The sequence below is a fragment of the Trachurus japonicus genome, chromosome 17 (assembly GCF_045865225.1).
Source record: "Trachurus japonicus isolate A0001 chromosome 17, Traja_1.0".
Lineage (NCBI taxonomy): Eukaryota > Metazoa > Chordata > Actinopteri > Carangiformes > Carangidae > Trachurus > Trachurus japonicus.
Genome location: NC_140923.1, coordinates 37,716,240 through 37,734,529, shown reverse-complemented (window position 1 = coordinate 37,734,529; position 18,290 = coordinate 37,716,240). Strand labels below are relative to the sequence as shown.

The 18,290-nt window shown below is 38.8% G+C and overlaps 1 protein-coding gene across 3 annotated transcripts; it reads right to left on the bottom strand.

Annotated features, from left to right (window-relative positions):
• Positions 1–385: 385 nt before the first annotated feature.
• Positions 386–17,268, bottom strand: lyn (LYN proto-oncogene, Src family tyrosine kinase). 3 transcript variants are annotated; one of them, XM_085805997.1, is made up of 13 exons: positions 17,106–17,268; positions 11,286–11,426; positions 10,872–10,914; positions 10,469–10,574; positions 9,679–9,777; positions 9,049–9,152; positions 8,739–8,888; positions 7,744–7,896; positions 4,430–4,612; positions 4,004–4,080; positions 2,879–3,032; positions 2,326–2,457; positions 386–1,548 (listed from the first exon to the last, which is right to left on the bottom strand). In XM_085805997.1, exons 2-13 carry the CDS (start codon positions 11,415–11,417, stop codon positions 1,346–1,348), a joined length of 1,536 nt encoding a protein of 511 aa, XP_085662123.1. In that variant the 5' UTR covers positions 11,418–11,426; positions 17,106–17,268; the 3' UTR covers positions 386–1,345. The 3 variants fall into 3 exon arrangements, with proteins under 3 accessions (XP_085662123.1, XP_085662124.1, XP_085662122.1); XM_085805998.1 differs by having other exon boundaries at positions 11,346–11,426; positions 17,106–17,267; XM_085805996.1 differs by having other exon boundaries at positions 11,286–11,438; positions 17,127–17,266.
• Between the last annotated feature and the right edge of the window lie 1,022 nt (positions 17,269–18,290).

Below are 18,290 nucleotides of genomic sequence, written 5' to 3'. Positions count from 1 at the left end.
GTGATGTTATGTCTCTGAGTTGTAAAAACAACTCAGCGTTCTGCATTAGCCACTACACTTTACACAGAGTTCCTTTCAATTTGTTTTAGTCCTGCTAATAAAAATAAACAAGTGAAGGATAAAACAACTAGTACTGAATGTGGGCAGCGCAGGATGTGACACACACAGACACCAGTGTTGTGCTGTTGGTTTTATTCGGCAGAATTCCTCGAGTTGACAGAAGTGATGATTATTGTGGCCATGTCAGCAAATGTCAGCAAATCCCTAACTAAAAAGACACCCAACACAATAAGACTTATATCATATGTATTTATTTACAGCATTTAAAAGACTGTTTTGGGAACCTTTCTGTATTTTCATGCCTTACATTAAATCTAAACCTGTCAAATGTTACTTTCACTTCTACTCAGCAACACTAGAGTCATCCAAATCAAATTCAATCAAACCAACATGTCTGATTTATGAAAGGCCATATTTGAAATGAAAACATAACAAGACAAGACAACTGATTATACAAAAAAGCTACAGCACTTCAATATGAAGTGGATTTACAGGCGATCAACCCTTCACTGGTCAATGAAACAGCGAGCAATAGAAACAGCACAGTGTAATCGTCAAATTATGGTATGTCTGGTTCACTGTAAGAGCAGCTGATCAGGTAATAAGCAATGAAATGTAAAATGGTCAATCATAATCAAGTAGGGATGACTTCCTCCTGTACCTTCTGTAACTGGAAAATATGATTCTTTATAAACATGGGCAACGCAGACGCACAGGTGTCTGCTTGAAATAGACCAGCACTAAATCTCTGTGAACAGCAAAGATCAGAGAACGGCTCAGTCAAACAGCAATAAAAGGAAATATATTTTCGGTATTTTTAATTATTTTGAACTTAAATAGCCTATATCATTAAAAATACTTGTTCAGTCAAAGAGGTGAATGGAAATGTATCAAAAGTCCTTGTTTCATCTGTGATTTTCTCAGTTCATCTGTCTGTTAGTTTCAAATATTGAAATGCCAAGATACAAGAGTTTGGAGTTAAAGGTACTTTACATAAAAAGCTGTATATAATACTCATATGTTTTCTTTCTATCTTACACAATGGTTCAAGGTGATATTTTAAATTCTGTTCCAACCAACCAAGAGCACACAGCACACACTTCAACTGTCTGAAGTCTGAGATCAGTTCATTAAATAGGTCCAGTCTGGTGTGCTGCTGATTAGTTGGAAAGAATATATAATATATACACTAAAGGTTCTCAACAGCAGTTATTGAAATAATCAGCCTATACAGTAAATGTCTATAGATTGTGTCCTAATATACAGTCTTTCTGGTTGTCACTCTCTATGGCTGCTGCTGGTACTGTCCCTCTGTGGCGGTGTAGAAGTCATCCAGGACGCTCTGTATATAATCAAAGGTGGGTCTTTCCTCTGGTTTGTTCTTCCAGCAGCACATCATGACGTCATACAACTCAGCAGGACAGTTGTTAGGCTGGGGCATCCTGTAGCCACGCTGGACAGAGGATATCACCTCCCCTTTGGTCATACCTGAGGACAACACGCATGTGAGTAAAAAAATGCATTATGCAATATTGTGTTGGTCTAGGTCTAGGAGCTGATTTAAATCTGGTGGTATACACAGTTTGTCAGTGACTGAATTAGTTTCTCCATCCAGAATAAAAAAGACATAAATTTCACCACTAGAGGGCAGGAAATGTCAAAGTAACACCTTCTAACATGTGCTCAGTACAACAATTCCTTCTGGTCATATTTCAAAATAAAAAGATTGTACTTCAAGAAATAATTAGGGCAGTTGTTAAAAAAAATCATATTAATTGGCTGGATATAAAGTAAAGAAGGGAAATAAACTCTCTAACAATATGAGCTGATATTACTTATCTATTGAAAGCTTCACTAAAGGCAGTACTATGATTTAAAAATGCCATGTTCCATACAAATGGAAATTAGCCTTAGTGGCTAAATCTGGTACAACCATCTCTTCTCTGCTCTAAAAGTGATTAATGGTATTGTACACTGTCCTGTATTAATAAACTAAACTAAACTAAATGTTAGACATTCAAGTTTTGCAAATGTAATGATCAAATGTTATAAGTGTATAATCAGATACACATTGTAATCTGTCCAAAGAAAATATACTCGTTATACAGGTTATGTAAATCATATTACAGGACTGTCGCTACTGAGGAAGTGACATGTTTGCAGCTTTTAAAATGCAGCATGTCAAGGTAGTATCGACCATAAAAATGCATCATATTTCATAAGATAATCATGTGTTTTATACAATCGCCATCGGTTGATGTTTACCTGGGTAAGGAATTTTTCCGTAGGTGATGATCTCATAGAGGAGAACTCCAAAGGACCACATGTCTGACTTGATGGTGAAGGAGCCGTAGTTAATGGCCTCTGGGGCGGTCCACTTAATAGGGAATTTAGCCCCTGCACATGACACACATACCGGTAGTTACATTCAAATATTAAAAGTCACCATTAACATTAACAACGATGTGAAAGATTATTATTAGAATAGACAGAATTCATCTATGTAAATAACTCCCCTACACATTCCCACACACTTCGCCCTCTCTGTCTTTATATGAAATGGAAGGGTTTTTTTTAAACTTCTCCTCCAGATAGAGAAACCCTGGTTCCAGATCATTGATCAGCCAGGTGTAAAATCAGACTATATCACTGTTCTGGTGTGAGTGTGAGAGGAAACGTGTGTGAGCTTCATGGCAGTCAGTACCACTGGTCATTGTGTATGGGAGCACATGATGATGACCGAGTAGCCTATGTCTATCTAAAAACGTCTAGCGCAGTATGAGAGTACACTACACACAAACACAAAGACAAAGTTTACCCTCTCTGGCAGAATACTCGTCGTCCTCTATGACTCTTGCCAGTCCAAAATCAGCTATTTTACAGAGCAGGCTCTCTGACACCAGGACATTCGCTGCTCTCAGGTCTCTGTGGATGTAGTTCTTCTTCTCTATGTAGGCCATGCCTTCTGCTATCTGCAACAGCAAAAGAAACATATGATGTATATAACTATCATCACAAGTTGGACACTAAAACAAAGCATACTTTTCTCTTATATTCCAAGAGGATTTTCTATCAGTGTAATTTGCATTCAAGCATTCCCAGAAAATCACGACAAGAATCCAGTCATCTTCTGTGCACAGTTTCCAAGATTAAACAGGAAACATCCCACACATTATTTTTGTCTGTAATTTCCTCATAGTTTTCTGGGAACTGTCCTGGAAAAAAACATGTCATATTTGTGCCATTTCTACAAATGATAGGATTTTCTTGAAGGATCCATTTATATCTCCATAAATATGTTAGATATGAATTTTAGTCTTTTCTGTAAACAAGTTCAATGCTTTTGCATGTTGTGCTGAGCAGCTGCCGAAAGTGTCATGAGAAATTACACTTGGTACCAAAATCTATCCAGAAAATTATAAGATGTTAACAGTTAAAAAGAAATCATTACTAAAATCAATTAATAAGACAATATTATGTCTCTAACCACATGCATAAAACACAGGCAATACAAGGCTAGCAATAAAAACACAGACAGCTGTATTTGGTGCAATCAGCTTAATCAGGCACTTGATTAGTTTCTGTGTCCCTGTGTACTTAAATAACTATGACTTTGTTTTCATCATTGTTCTTGACTTTTAAAATTTGCTTTCTTACTTATTTTGGGGGAGGTCTACCAGCCTGACGATGAAATGTATAATAGCCTATGTCCTATAGTAAAATAATAGCTTATATTAAAGAAATACTGTTGATAGTCAGTCTGACTTTTGGCTCAATAATAGAGACGTTTTTAAAAACATCATCCCTTGGTTTTATTAGACTGACTAAACTGTTATATTTTTACTTTAAGTTACTGTTCCTCCTTTCACTTCAGCAATGAAAAGATCGACTTACGTGTGTTTCACAACCTTCAGGAGAACATGCTGTGAGAAAAATTTGTCACCTGTGCTGAGAAATCGATGAGCTTGGGTAGCTGCTGCCTGCAGCCCAGGTCGCTCTTCAAGAAGTCTAGCAGGCTGCCTGAAAACCAGACACAACAGGGAACAATGTCAGGGCCTTGTGTCTCTGTGTGGTGCGCATGCTGCACATTTAGCTCCAAGTTTAATCTGCAAAGATTTATTTGAAGGTTCAGCTCAGTTTTTTAAGCCTTAAGTCTTTTAGGAAGCAAAATTATCATCTTACATCTCGGGCTGCTAATCTTCCTGAAACATGACCAGTTGTGTGTTCACATGAGGGCTGAGTCACAACACATGAGCTGCTGACATCTGCACTTCTTATTTCTCCAAATAACGATTAATGTCAACTTATTGCGCCGCTGCATTTACTGGAAGTCACGATATGTGTAGTGTGCGTCTTAGAGCTCACTCACCGTTTGCCATAAACTCAGTGATGATGTAGATGGGCTGCGTCTTGGTGATGACAGCATAGAGCCGCACCAGCCTGTCGTGCTGCAGCGTCTTCATCACGTTGGCTTCTTCCAGGAAGGCCTCCACCGTCATGGTGCCGGGCTTCAGAGTCTTCACTGCCACTTTGGTGTTGTTGTTGTAGTAAGCTGTGTGTGCAGAGGCAGAGAGAGGAGGAGAGGTGGAGGGAGGAGTGGTGGGAACAGGGTTATTTGGAGATTTCCACAAAACTGTGACATCATCCGCGTGTCAGCACTGCAGACACTATTGATCAATAGAAAACTGACTAAACAAAAAACTAAAAAAGATGATGGGATCTATCATCACATTATCACGTGGTTCTGTCACAACAACTGAGCTGTGTGTTTGTGTTTTTTTGTCCTTTCTCTAGTGATGCTAAATGTTAGCATTAGCTCCATTCTTTCGTGTTTGTTAGAGAGGAACTATGCAGCTTTGGAGAAATTGTGATGGTTTAATAAATGACCTGTCTGTAACTTGTTACAGGGAGAATGGAGGCTCTGACTTCCATGTAGCGTCTCTTGGCTGAAAAACAACTTTGCAAGATCAGCGCTGCCCCGGTGTCTTAGCTCTCGTCTCTGCGGCACCGCGACACAAAAGCACTTCATACCGGTAATCTCTTGTTTATGACTGATACTGTAAGACTACACAAATACATGTTGTAACATATGATATATAACGTTACCGCTCTATTGATTGATTTCTCGCCGGTAGGGTTGTTCGGTATACCGGTACTAGAGTGGTACCGGGGTACTGACGCATTTAAAACGGTACCATACTGCGCTTAGATGGGACCGGTACTTTCATTTTGCGCCGCCGGCAGCGGTGACGTCGCCGCATTGTAATTTGAGCCGAGGCGAGTGAGCGAGTCACAAACGAAGCAAGGTGCTTTTTTTTTATTACCGTTACAGCGCCACCTGTCCATGTGCCTGTGTTTATGTGTGACTGTGTGTGTGTGTGCGCGCGCCGCACGCGAGAGAGACGGGCCGCCACAGACTCGTTAATTAATGCAAACAGCTGGTTGATAAGTCCGTTTTTACCGCGGATCACCACTGGCATGCTCTCTGTCTCTGTCTCTGTCTCTCTCTCTCTCTCTCTCTCTCCCTCTCTCTGTGAGTGAGTGAGTGAACAGCGCTACGCGGAGATGAATTAACGGAGCGATATTGCGTTGATGGGGGGGTGGGGGGAGGCTTGGTCTTGATTCTGTGGCGCTGCATATGGGAAACAATAGGTGTGTGTTTGTGTAAAATGAACGTTTGTGTTTCATTCTATAAACTACTGAGAACAATTTCTCCCAAAAATTACAACTGGTCAAAATAACAAAAAAAGATGCAGTGTTTTCAGACCTCAAATAACGCAGTTGATAATCATTTTTAAACAGACCACTAATGATTTAATTTAGGAAGAGTTCAGTAGGCTACTGATGCATATGTTATAGTTCTAAGATTTTCTATTAAAATAAAGTCAATAATGACATTTTTTGTGTTCTCTTTTTATTTGGAAAAGTACCGAAAAGTATCGAAAAGTATCGAAAAACATTTTGGTACCGATACCGGTACCAAAATGTTGGTATCGTGACAACACTACTCGCCGGCTTCATTGAAAACAAATGCACGTGGCCAGGAGGAGGGTTAGCAAAACAGAGGAAAAGAGACCAGACTTGCCCATTAAATATTCTTCTTCTTCAGCCAGATGGCGGTTGTTTACTGTGTCAAACACACCAGTGGTAACCAGTGGTAATATAATCTTTAATGTCACAGTGCATTGAACTTTAGGTAATTCCCTTAGCTAATGTCTTTAATGCAAACGTGTGCCCTCATGCTGTCAGTGGTTTGACATTTTTGATCCCCTCACTCCTTTGTCACTGCATGCTTCTAATCCGGTTCTGTGTTATTGTTCTCTGACTATCGGACTGTTTTTTATGGGTTCCTGTTTCGGCCAGCTAGTCTCCCCATCTGCCTGTTCGACAGTCTTGTTTGTTTGCTTTCATTGTACCGTCCTAACTGCGTCTGTCTGCATTTGTTTCCTGAAATCACTGAATCGTGACAGTGACGAAGTTGAAACTTGAACATCAGGCCTGTTTACCCCTCACTGTGAGTCAGGACCCTGACGTATTAATACGGATACAGTTTTATCCTATGAAGAAAAAACTATCCAATTACTTACTGCACTGACTTTGTATATAAGCCTGGCACAGGATGAGTACTTTAGCCGTGTTGGTGGCACGAGTGGGATGTTCATGAAACTGAAACTGTTTCCTGATGTAAATCTGGACTCTTCTTTTACCCTTACCGTGATAGTAAACCTCCCCCTCCCTGAAAGGTGCTACTTCCAATGTGGTACTGTTCAGTACCTTTTCTGTGTCTATTGTGTCACACAATATTATTATCCATTAACAACATGGATTACATTAACAGTAATGTTCTGTTCTCTAGTTTCAGAATTGCCCAAATTCCTGGAACCAGACTCTTCCGTCATTACCCACCCAAAGATAGAAAACATGTTTTAACCACTCATTCGTCACTTCCCGCTTTCTTCAAAAAATTGCGACAGAATTGTGAAAGAGGGCATGCAAATATTTTTTAAACATGGTACACAAATGAGAAACTTGACAAAGCTTTTAATTAGATGTACTGTATCGCTCTTCCATTCTCCCTACACACCCTCTCTGGAATATGTGTGTATCTAATGCAAATCTCCCTTGAAACTCCAACATTTCCTTCACAGATGACAGCACTGCCAACCCCTGTCTGTCATTGTCCTGAACCACTTTTTTTTTTTTTTTTTTTTTTACCTCAGACTCATTGTGTAAACTCCTTTGAGCATTAATCCAGAGTAAAACATACTTTCTCCCTGAAAATATGTCACACATGTTATGTGGAACACAAGAAGGAAGTCATTTTTGTTATAATTATGAGGAAATGGGACTTCCCTGTGCTGTTTACTTCTGCTGCTCTGAAACTACTGTAAATGAAAGAAAGAAAAAAATATCTGAAATACCTGAACCTGCTCATCACCATAACCCTGCTATAATAAATGGATTGGGGGTGGCATTATATAGAAGCCTCTATCGCACATTAAAGATATTATTGATTTTTGCTTCTCACAATTTAGAACATATGTCAAATAAACTCCATGGTTCTGGAAGTATGATTTTTGAGTTTCGATGAAAAGTTAAGTTTTGTTTCCAACTTCTCCCTGTATGCACTATATAAAACTTCTTGAATAAATGAAAGTAAATTACGTTTTCCCTCTTACTCACCCATCCAGACTTCTCCAAACTGCCCAGCTCCTAGTTTCTTCACCATCTTTATAGACTCTTTGGAAATCTCCCAGGCGTCTTTATCCCACGGTTTCTGAGCTTTGGGTTTTACACATGGACGGTCCAGTTTTCGACACAGGCCATCTGGTTTACCTGGAAAATGAAATCCTTTTTAGTCTCAAACACTGTAAAGGTCTAATCAATGTAACTAGGTTTTGCACATGTTATAGGTATAGGGATGAACAGATTAAATAACCCTCTTCTAAAAGTGGTACTGTCTAAGGAGCTGATAAATGTATCAAGTGCCAAAACTTGCATTTACTCCTAATGGCCACTTGAGGCTTGTTCCTGTTGCTGATCTTCTCCTTCATGACAACTGTAGGGTGTGAATACATTTTTAGATAAGATAAAATAAAGATACTTTATTAATTCCCAGAGGGAAATTCAGATGTTACAATAGGCAGTAAAAATAGATAATAAAGGCGAGAAAAGCATAATCAAAAGACTAATTAGATAGAATAAATAGTTATGTACAAATATTCACCTGTTTTCATGTATTCATAACCGAGTGCATGGCCACTTTGAGTGACAGGTGGGTGCCACCCCACAAGGTGCTAGCTGCCTTGACATCACTGTGTGTGTGGTTGCTGATGCCGTTTGGAGGATTTTTCATGTAAATATCTGCTGCTGCTTGCTGTGTGGTTAATTGACTAACAGGGGGTGTCGAAGTCTGCGTTCCTGTTTTTGAAGGGAGTTCTAGCTGTATTTTATTTAGCCTGTGTCTTGGCACTAATTAGCAGGTCTTTCCTCACCATACTGGGCTTGTTAGTTTAGCTTGTTGACTTGCTAATTAGCCAGAAAATGATCAGCCTGGGGTTAGTCCTGAAGTGAGATGCCCAGGCGCCCAGCTGTGCGAACGATGCAAACAGGAAATAATACAATTATGTTTGTTTTTTTCGATTATTGTTTTTCCCAACCTCCAGAGTCATACTCACTGTGGTAGTGTTTGATCATGCGGCCGATGTCAGGAAATGAGATTTTTGGGGAGATGTAGTAACCGCCATTATCCAGCATCCTTATCTTATAGTGTTTGACTGAATCTGTCCCCTGGGCGTCCACGTCTCTGATGGACAATGAGTAACTCCCTGTTGAGACATCACAAGAAAAATAAGAGAAAGATCCATACTTGGTTTAACTGGTTCAAAAATGAAGGAGGAGCACAGCCTGAAATCTATATTATATCTTGACAGTGAAGGTTCATTGTGAATGTGTGTGTTTCTCTCAGTGCAGTTGTGATTTCCAGACCTTTTGATGTTTCACTCTCTCTGATGAGATAAGAGCCGGGTTTGTTTGCCGGAGCCAGTAGCTGCCTCTCTGCATCCTTTCTTGTGATGTCCTTGAAAAACCACCTGCAATGATCAGGAAACACACTGAGTATACAAAATAGACTTTTTCCTCATGCTACAGTTTTCTCTTGATTGTTTCAGATATTTTCTGAATCAGCCTTCACATTCTCTAAACTGCAGGTGCAAATGTCATAATAGGTAGTCACACAAAGTCAAAACCTAGTTTTTGTGTCGGTTGAGTGGCCAGTGTAACTGAAATGTAAAGTTGTTATTGTTGCTAGAGAATTGTACACGTCCCAAAACAATTCAGCTGTCTTAAATGATGAGACATAAATGATACACATACACATAGTTAATGACAAACTATTAATTTTAACTTAATGTTTTGGAAAAACGTGTTTCTAATTTGAGAATTTAGCTAAAGCAAATGAGAGAAACTACTATTGAGGTGTAATTAATAGATAATTATGTTAAAAGTCACCCTGTAATTGACACAAATTAGATCTTTTTTAATGTCTGTGCACAATTGTACAACTATTGGTATTGAAAAAAACATTTTAAAAGTCATTTATTTGATGCAGGGACTTACTCCTCTGTCTCGATGGTGTCAGCTTGTGCGACGTAATTGGACGGGATAAATCCTTCTTTGCTGGTTGTCAGTGACTTTGCTTTCCACCACTCACCACGTCTGCAATAAATACCAGTTGATTTAAACACTTTTTTTTGTCTTGGCACCTTCTATAAACTCACCCTTACTTTTTACATGAAATTGCACTTTGATCACTTTAAAGGAGACATATTATGCCCCCTTTCCACAAATTAAAATAGTTCCCAGGTGTCTTAAAGACATTTCTTTGACATGCTTTGGTCAAAATACCCAAGGATCAAACATCACAGCTCTTTCATACTCTCAAAACAGCCCTGTTCAGAACGGCTGGTTTAAGTGCCTGTCCCTTTAAATGCCCCACTCCTTCTACCGGTCCCAGGTAGGGGTGGTATTTGGCAAATTCGAAACCTAGTTACTGGAAGACAACTGAGGGAACAGCTCGTAAAACCACATGGATTTCAACCGGGAGCTTGAAAATTACAGATTTTTTTGGTCAATTCTCACATTTTGGGGGCCCGAAGGCAAGACAAACACATATGTTAAAGAGCTTTCAAAAAGTAATATTTCCATAATATGTCCCCTTTAAAAATAGAAAGAAAAAAAATTTCTATCCTAAAAGCATAGTGGAGTGTTGCCTGCTTGTACTGTAATAGCTTATACTGTATGTATTATCTTATTCTCGTGGTGTATGGTTTGCCTCACATGATGTTCTCATATAACTGAGAACATTTCATGAAGTTGAATCAGTCTAACATCAATATCAGACACTCACTCCTCTAAGACCCTCAGCTTCTCTCCTTTCTTGAACGCTAAGTCGTCTGGGTGTGTGGATTCGTATGGGTAGAGGCCAACCACTATTGTGCCGACCCCCCTTTGTTCTAGAGATGAAACAGAAAAAAAGGCATTGACATGTCAAATAGTGCACAGCAAAACTTTATTTTATTACTGCAACATATGGAACAATACAGCATTAGCATAGCACCTCACCAACCCAGGACTAATAAATAATTATAACAGAGTAGTCTTTTACACTAACTGTAAGTCAGGTGAACAAACAGGTTTCATGCAGTTTGTTGATTCTCTATGTTGAATTTCAAATACAACATAAAAATAAGACACACTACGTTCTAACAATGCATTTTACACCAGTGCTTGTTGCAAAATATGAGGCATACCTTCCATCTTTTGGAACACCTGGCCAGGTAGCAGTGAGCTGTTCTATAAAGGCAAACCAGGAGTTTGTAGAATCAGAAATAATGCAAATGTTTAATGACAGGGACAGAGAATTATTATTTGTTTCATATTTGGCTCTCACGGTCTGTTCCTCATCATCATGTCAGACAGCTATAGGGAAGTTGTGTTCATTAGGAAATGTCTGAGTCAGTTTTTCCTAAAAGGGTGTAGCTTCAACGTAAATTACGTAAACTACAAACAAAACCACGAATATTAAATAGATTTTCCATTTAAAAATGGTTTAGATACAAATATTAAATCCATCACTTTTACACTGTGCTTGTCAGCACAGCAACTGCTAAGAGAAAAGAAATCAGTGATCTGGTGTCGTTCAGTCCAGCTGTCTGACTACTTACTATGTTGTTTTTTGTATTGAAGGTGGGGTCTCTGACATAGTGGGTTTGGTCGGTACGTACAGTCTGCGGGTTGATTTTCCCCTCCACACCTCCGCTCAGACCTTCACTCAAAGTGGACTTCATACAGCCCATCCTGCCTGCCTACAGGGGGAAGTGAGAAAAAGGAAGAATGAACTTGAGTGTTACACATTTACCATTTACAGCTGCTGAAACAAACACAATTCTGGTGTTGAACACCTGTGACTTCTAAGTTTTGGAATGTAAAAATAAAACCAAGGTGAACCCAGTCAGGGTCATGTTTATTTGAACTTTTCCTATCGGTGAGTGATTTAAAAAATAACTGAGAGGAAACCCACATACACCTTGGTGTTACCTTATGGGGACAAGCCATTCTTAAGATATGAAAGCATTTCACTGTAAAGGACATATTTGTTTAACATTTTCTTTACACATGCTTAATAAATCTGTTTGCTCTGGATCTTGTACAAAAGCCATGAGCACCATATGATAACATTAGCAACAGTATATAGTGCAAAGCTCTTTACAGCTCTTGAGATCCAAACAACTTTTTTTATTGCTACTAAGACAGTGTTTTTATCGTCATATGTATGACATAGGGAACAGTTCTACTACACTCTCAAACTATGTAAAGCTAGGTTGTAGTTGATTGAGCAAACAAATAGTTGGATGGTAATGTTTTATCTGCATCTTACTAGGTACTTTACCAGTCTAAGGGTGTGTGAAATGATGTCATTTATAACAATGACCTAAACTGTACAAGCTGTAGGCTACACAGTTTCAGTTCTTTTTTTTTTTTAACACGTTTATTTATTTTAATCAATTAAGTTTTTGTTCACAAATGTGAATATTACCGACTGTGTGAATGTAAATGCAGAAGAAGCTAAGATTTATTATTTTTCTTACTTTTTTGGGAGATTTTTCTTTTGAAGCCTATTTTAGATTGGGATTGATCTTCTTCATTAAAACATCTCAAAAATATTAAAGGCACACAGAAAAATTTTAAGAACAATATTGAGCCAAATATATCAAATTAGTGCTACCCTGCTGTACCATTTGTCAACTGTTCATTCACTAAATAAAATATTTATTGCTGCAGTTTTCTAAAAAGAGGTCACTTAAAACTGAGACACAGATACTGAAACCAAATGGCCACACACAGGAGGCTTCCTGTGTGACAAATGGTGATATGTCAATGGTGTTAAGGGGCAAATGAGACCACAGCTCTCCATCCGAGTATAAGGTGAACATTTACAATAAGTTCTAAACGGATAATTTGCATCATACTCTACACTCACTATCATATTCCCTAAATCCATAGTAGGCAAAGTGTTAGCTAGTGATTTATGTTGTTTAATACATGGCCGTTTATCAAACTTAACCACAATGTAATTATTGTTACCATTAACAACCAGAATTAAAATAATCTAATTTCAAGAGAGTTTATTTTAACCCAAAACAAGTGCCCAAACCAAGATTTTTTACCAGAACATATCCAGGCCCTGAGAGTTTATTAGTGAACATAATCCAGTGGTGGCCATCTTCCACTGACATCACTAAAAGGATCTGCAGTCTTCCAGGTTGCAAGAGATTCATTTTCGATTTGATTGTTTCCCAATCAATGAGCAAGAGAATACAATGAATAATGAAAATCCTCAAGTTCATCAACCCATATTTCAAAGTAAAGCAACTTGACTATGAAACCAAATAACATTATTGTTTAACTTTTGCAGGAGCCAGTGAATTCATTTGTCATCTGAACACTTTAGTGGTCCTAACGTCAACATTTCTGTGAACTGATAACTTCACATTTGCTATCTTAGCTTTAATCTGCATTGTCTCCAGTGTGGCGTGGTAGTCTTCTGTCTCTTCATGAATTTGAAGGAAGGAAGGAAAGTGAAGCATGTCAGGTTCTGGCCATTTTTGCACAGGATTTATAGAGATATTGAAATGTTCAAGGCTTCCCACCATCAGCATAATATCATGAAAATACCATCCATGTGTATATGGTCGAAGAGTTTTGTCCCAGTGTACACAAGTTTTGGTAAAGTAAATATCTATATGGTTTTACAGTGTTGGTGTCTGAATAAGTGCCACAATGCATGATAATCGTTACGTATTAGAATAATTTGGCTTGTGAAAATAAGTGACAACATAATGACATGGCAGATCAGAGATGAAATAATTGTTACGAAAGAAGCATGATAAAAAAACATAGTGTTGATCTTAGATAAGATAAGATCAGCTTTGCTGATACCACACGGAAACTGTCACAGCAGCAGAAGTGGGTGTTGGTCATAAATCAACAATGAACATGACACTGTTGGTCTTTCAGTGGGAAACTACAATGTATGATTGAACAATACAACCAATGAAAAGAGGAACACGCTAAGCCAGTCAGTCCAGCAGGACAATGAATGCCCCTTAAAGCATCAGGAAACAGAACAAAAAAAAGAGGAGCAACCAATCACATAGGCCTACAGACCATGTAAACTCATAAACATTAAAACTTCTTTGGATGTATATCCTCGATCCAAAAGCAGCACTGACAGCACGTATGTCCACCACTTGTGTTTTTTTTAAAGTATATTTTTTTGCCTTTTTGCCTTTATTTGATAGCTCAGTGAGATAGACAGGAAAGGGGGAGGCAGAGAGAGGGGGAATGACATGCAGGAAAGGTCTGCCCGACACGGGCCGCTTTAACCACTGCGCCACGCACCGCCCCAACCACCACTTGTGGTTTTGTTTCAGGGAAAACTACAAGTTTGAATTGCAAGCAAACAGAAACAAAAGATATCCATGTTGCAAGAGTCAATGCAGCCCTGAAGACCTCACTGACCTGAACAGAATCTGACTTGCTAGCTGACAGTAATAATGAACCAACTGTATCACCATGCTATTCTGTGTTTAGACTTAGGCACATAAGTACCATAAGCTAAATGCTTTAGCTGCTAGCAGTGCAGCCTGCTCACACTGATGATGCTAACATGCTGATGTTTAGCAGGCATGATGTTGACCATCTTCTCCATCTCAGAGTGTTAGCACTTGCAAATTAGTAAAGCACTAAATTCAATGAACAGCTGAGACTGATGGTGTATCATTTTGACCTAATGATGGCACTAGATGAAAGATCAAAGATTCTTTTAAAATCCCACAATGTATCAAAAGCAAAATGAGTTCATGACGACAATCTACTCAAGTCGATTGTAATCTGACTCACAATTTAATCATTTGCCTGACTAACATTAGCAGGACATTTACTTATTTATTTCGGGCATGTTAATTTAATCAGACTTCATCACACACAATTCCAGTTACACAATACAAGCAACATGACCGAAAATACAAAGGACTAAGGAATGCATATGAAACTATCTGGTTCCTCAACATGTGGGAACATAGAAACTATAAGATAGACCTTTACTGACCTATTTGTGACCACCAGTTGTCGGTCTGAGAAGTGAAGCTCACTTCCGCGTTCAAAAAACTGTAATCCCCTCGGCTGTCGCTGGGGGCTGGTACCAGAAGCGAGCAACTCTCCATTGCCCGCCATGTTAAAATCGCCGACTTAACAGCCTTAAAAAACATATTTACAGCCTGGTACCATTTATTTTTTTGGTCTCAACCAATAGTTCCTACCCCCGCACACACTCTGAGGGGGGTGAATTTTTTAAAAACTCTACCGTTTTACTATTATTAGGTTTAAAATTCTCGCCAATTAGGGCGCGGAAACGTTGAGTGACAGGTCCGGAGACCGCTGCTTCGAGGCCAGTGGGCGGGTTCTCGGCCAGCTAACTGCCGCACCTCTCCAAATATGGCAAGTAGAATCCAACATGGCGCAGTTCAAACCCCCGTAGTAGCGGCACAAAACAGACTCCCCCAAACCAATGGGTGACGTCACGGGTGCTACGTCCATTCTTTTTACAGTCTATGGTGACCACTCAGCAAGAAACATTAAATGCCACAGTGGAGTTGCATCCTTGTGTTCTAGCTCAGCAACAGTGAACATATGATTTAAAGAAAAACTCAATCTCACCCCCAGAAGTAACCATTTATCCATCTAAACTTTATGAGTGGCATGCAAAAATGTGGGCACCCCTGGTCAAAATCTCTGTTCATGTGAACAGTTAAACAAGTGGAAGATGAAATTATCTCCAAAAGACATAACATGAAATATTCTTTTGCAATATTTTAAGCAATATCAGTGTATTATTTTGAAAATGGGAAAACAAAGCAGCACCCTGCAAAAGAATGGGAAACCCAGGAGACTTGAGCTATAACTTTGACCAAGATATCAGACAAGGTACTATTTACACGCTGTGATAGTTTCCAAAGTGCGGGGCTATAGGTACTAAGTACGCAGGGTGGCCAAACCTCTGCTGTGGGCCCTTTTCATTTTATGTCATTTTGAAAATGTAAAAGATGGAAAAAAAGTTTAAAATGTAAAGGGAATGTGTCATTTGTAACTTTATGCCTTTTGGAGATAATTTCATCTTCCACTTGCTTATGTTCACATTAACAGCATGCCACTGTATATCATAAAAGTATAGACCTCCAATGATAGATAAATGGTTAGAGGTTCACTAAAGTCGTTTAGATGCATCCTGCAAATTGATATAACGATCCATCCAATAGATAGTGGATACCTACACACTGAGAGGAATGTGAATACATATTCATATTATAGTCAAAACCAAAGTGCATGGTGATGGACACTGCTGCCCCTAGAGAGACACTAATAGTGATAATATTCACATACATTAATTCTAGATTCATTTAAACTTCTTCCTTTAAAGCTTATAGCCTTTCTCACCACTGTCTCCAACACAATGGCACTTTTATTCCTTAGGAGACTAAATTCATGATGCCGTTTTAAATTACAGTGCTGAAACATTGATGGTTAAAGTCCAGGTGGCAGGGTTTCGGGAAAATGCTGCACAACTGGCCTAGGCTGACCTAAATCTGACTTGAGACAAGATTGTTTGGGCAAGAGTTATGGAAACAAAGGTCCATGCACCATTAACCCTGGGACAAACAGAGAAGGGGACACACCTAAAAAAAAACATTTAATGAGCTTAACCTGCCTAAACAGAGGTTTACAATCTGCAGATTATTATGAGCCATGACCTATTATTGTGAATAAGGTGTGACATAGCTAGTGAGCCAAAATATTATAACAAGCAGCTGGATGTTTGCCTCTGATCTGGTTCAATGCCTCTGTAATATATTTTTAACTTGACAGTCCGCAAACAGCCGGAAACCAAGGGTCTAAACCGATTAGATGCCACACACACACATGCACACACAGACGCACACGTGTGCAATGTGCTTTGCTATGACACAAACTTTTCCTTCCCCCTGGCTGCAGCCACAGACTCAAAAAAGTGAAGAAATGAAAGACGACAGAGAAGAGGAAATAATGACTGGAAATGTGTTGGTAATGGATTAACCTGACCACATTCCCAGCAAAACCTATAGCACATCAAGTTAAATTAGTGGTGGCATATTTCAGTAAATAAAAGGTAAAAATTAAAAAAAAAATACATGGAAGAATCGACAAAAAAAATAACGCAAATTTGAAATTGAAAAAAAAAACAAAAAACTTTATAATCAGTTAAATTAAATGTAGGCTCCAGCCCATCAGTACAGCCACTCGCATAACAAATTAACCTGTTATCTATAAGCATCTCAACTCTCCCCCTGTGTGTTTGCGTATGTGAGTGTGCACGAACAGACTCTGATAGTGCACAATAGCCTGATAAACACTGATATCATTCACACCTCACATCCATTTGTACTCACCGCTTACACTGTGTATCCTAGTTAATCCAGTCCTTATAAATCCTCTAGTCCTCAGATATCTTGTCTGTGTTTTTCATCAGACTGACCTGCAGACTGTCTGACTGTCAGACTGCTGATGTGATGTTAGACAAGCGGGACACGCCGACTGATGTGAACTCTTAACACTGAGCCACCAGAATGAGGAACTTGGAGAAGTCGGGGATTTTTTTCTTTTTTTTTTTTGAACTGAAACTTCCTGGTACAATTGTCCAATGATTATTTGCATAATCAGCAACACACACACACACACACACACACTCACACATACACATACCCACACTTGCACACTCAACAAAAACAAACTTAACTAGACATTGATGAGAGTTTTTACAATATGTCATAAAAAACAGAGCAGAAACTCTTTAGTATCTGCAGACATTAAAATTTATAGTGGCCTCTCACATTTCATCATATACTTAAATAAATTAATATAACAACCTTGACAAAAGCTACATGTGTCTAAAAATAATATTTACGGTTTCAGGTATGTACATTTGAATATTTACCTTCATTTTGAGTAATGCATTTTGTTGTCACACAAAGTTTTAATAATTTCTCCCACACTGCCCCCTGCTGGCCAAATGGCTGAAAAACTACAACACAAGAAACAGCATCATTACTGTCATCCATTATTTATTTTACTTTGTTTGACACAAGAAGTAGAAAATATGGTTATAGACAGTCAGACAAACACCTACACATTTTGCAGCGTCATGCACCTGCCGTATGTCTACATGCTGAATTATGAACAGCTGGGTTTCCACAGTGTAGTTGAAGCAGGGGTGAGTCACTACACAGTCACATGGCAGTTTACAGTTTGAGAACCTGACTGAATGATTATTATAAAAAAGGAACTATATTTATCCTACTATGGTCAGCCTGAAGAAGAGTGAGACACAGTCGAGCTGCAGTCTTATAATAAGATTATACTCAGTAAAACCGGGGAGAAAAAAAAGACAAATACACTGTCTGAAAAGTGCATGCATGATGGTCTTGACTTTATGAATGTTTATTATGGGATGTTTCCACTACTAGACAAAGTAGCAGGAATGTACTGTAGTTCAGCCTCAGTGTCCGAGACGGAAACTTTGACACAAAACATGTTACACTTACTGGAAGCTCCACTGAGATTTGCATATCTACATG

What these genes read in the sequence shown, in the direction of transcription:
- lyn (XM_085805997.1), bottom strand. Translation starts at nt 11,417, where the DNA reads ATGGGCTGTATGAAGTCCACTTTGAGTGAAGGTCTGAGCGGAGGTGTG. An exon ending in CATGATCAAACACTACCACA is followed by an intron (nt 7,897 to 8,738) that starts GTGAGTATGACT and finishes TTCATTTTCCAG; the next exon opens with GTAAACCAGATGGCCTGTGT. An exon ending in CGAGTATTCTGCCAGAGAGG is followed by an intron (nt 2,458 to 2,878) that starts GTAAACTTTGTC and finishes TGTCATGTGCAG; the next exon opens with GGGCTAAATTCCCTATTAAG.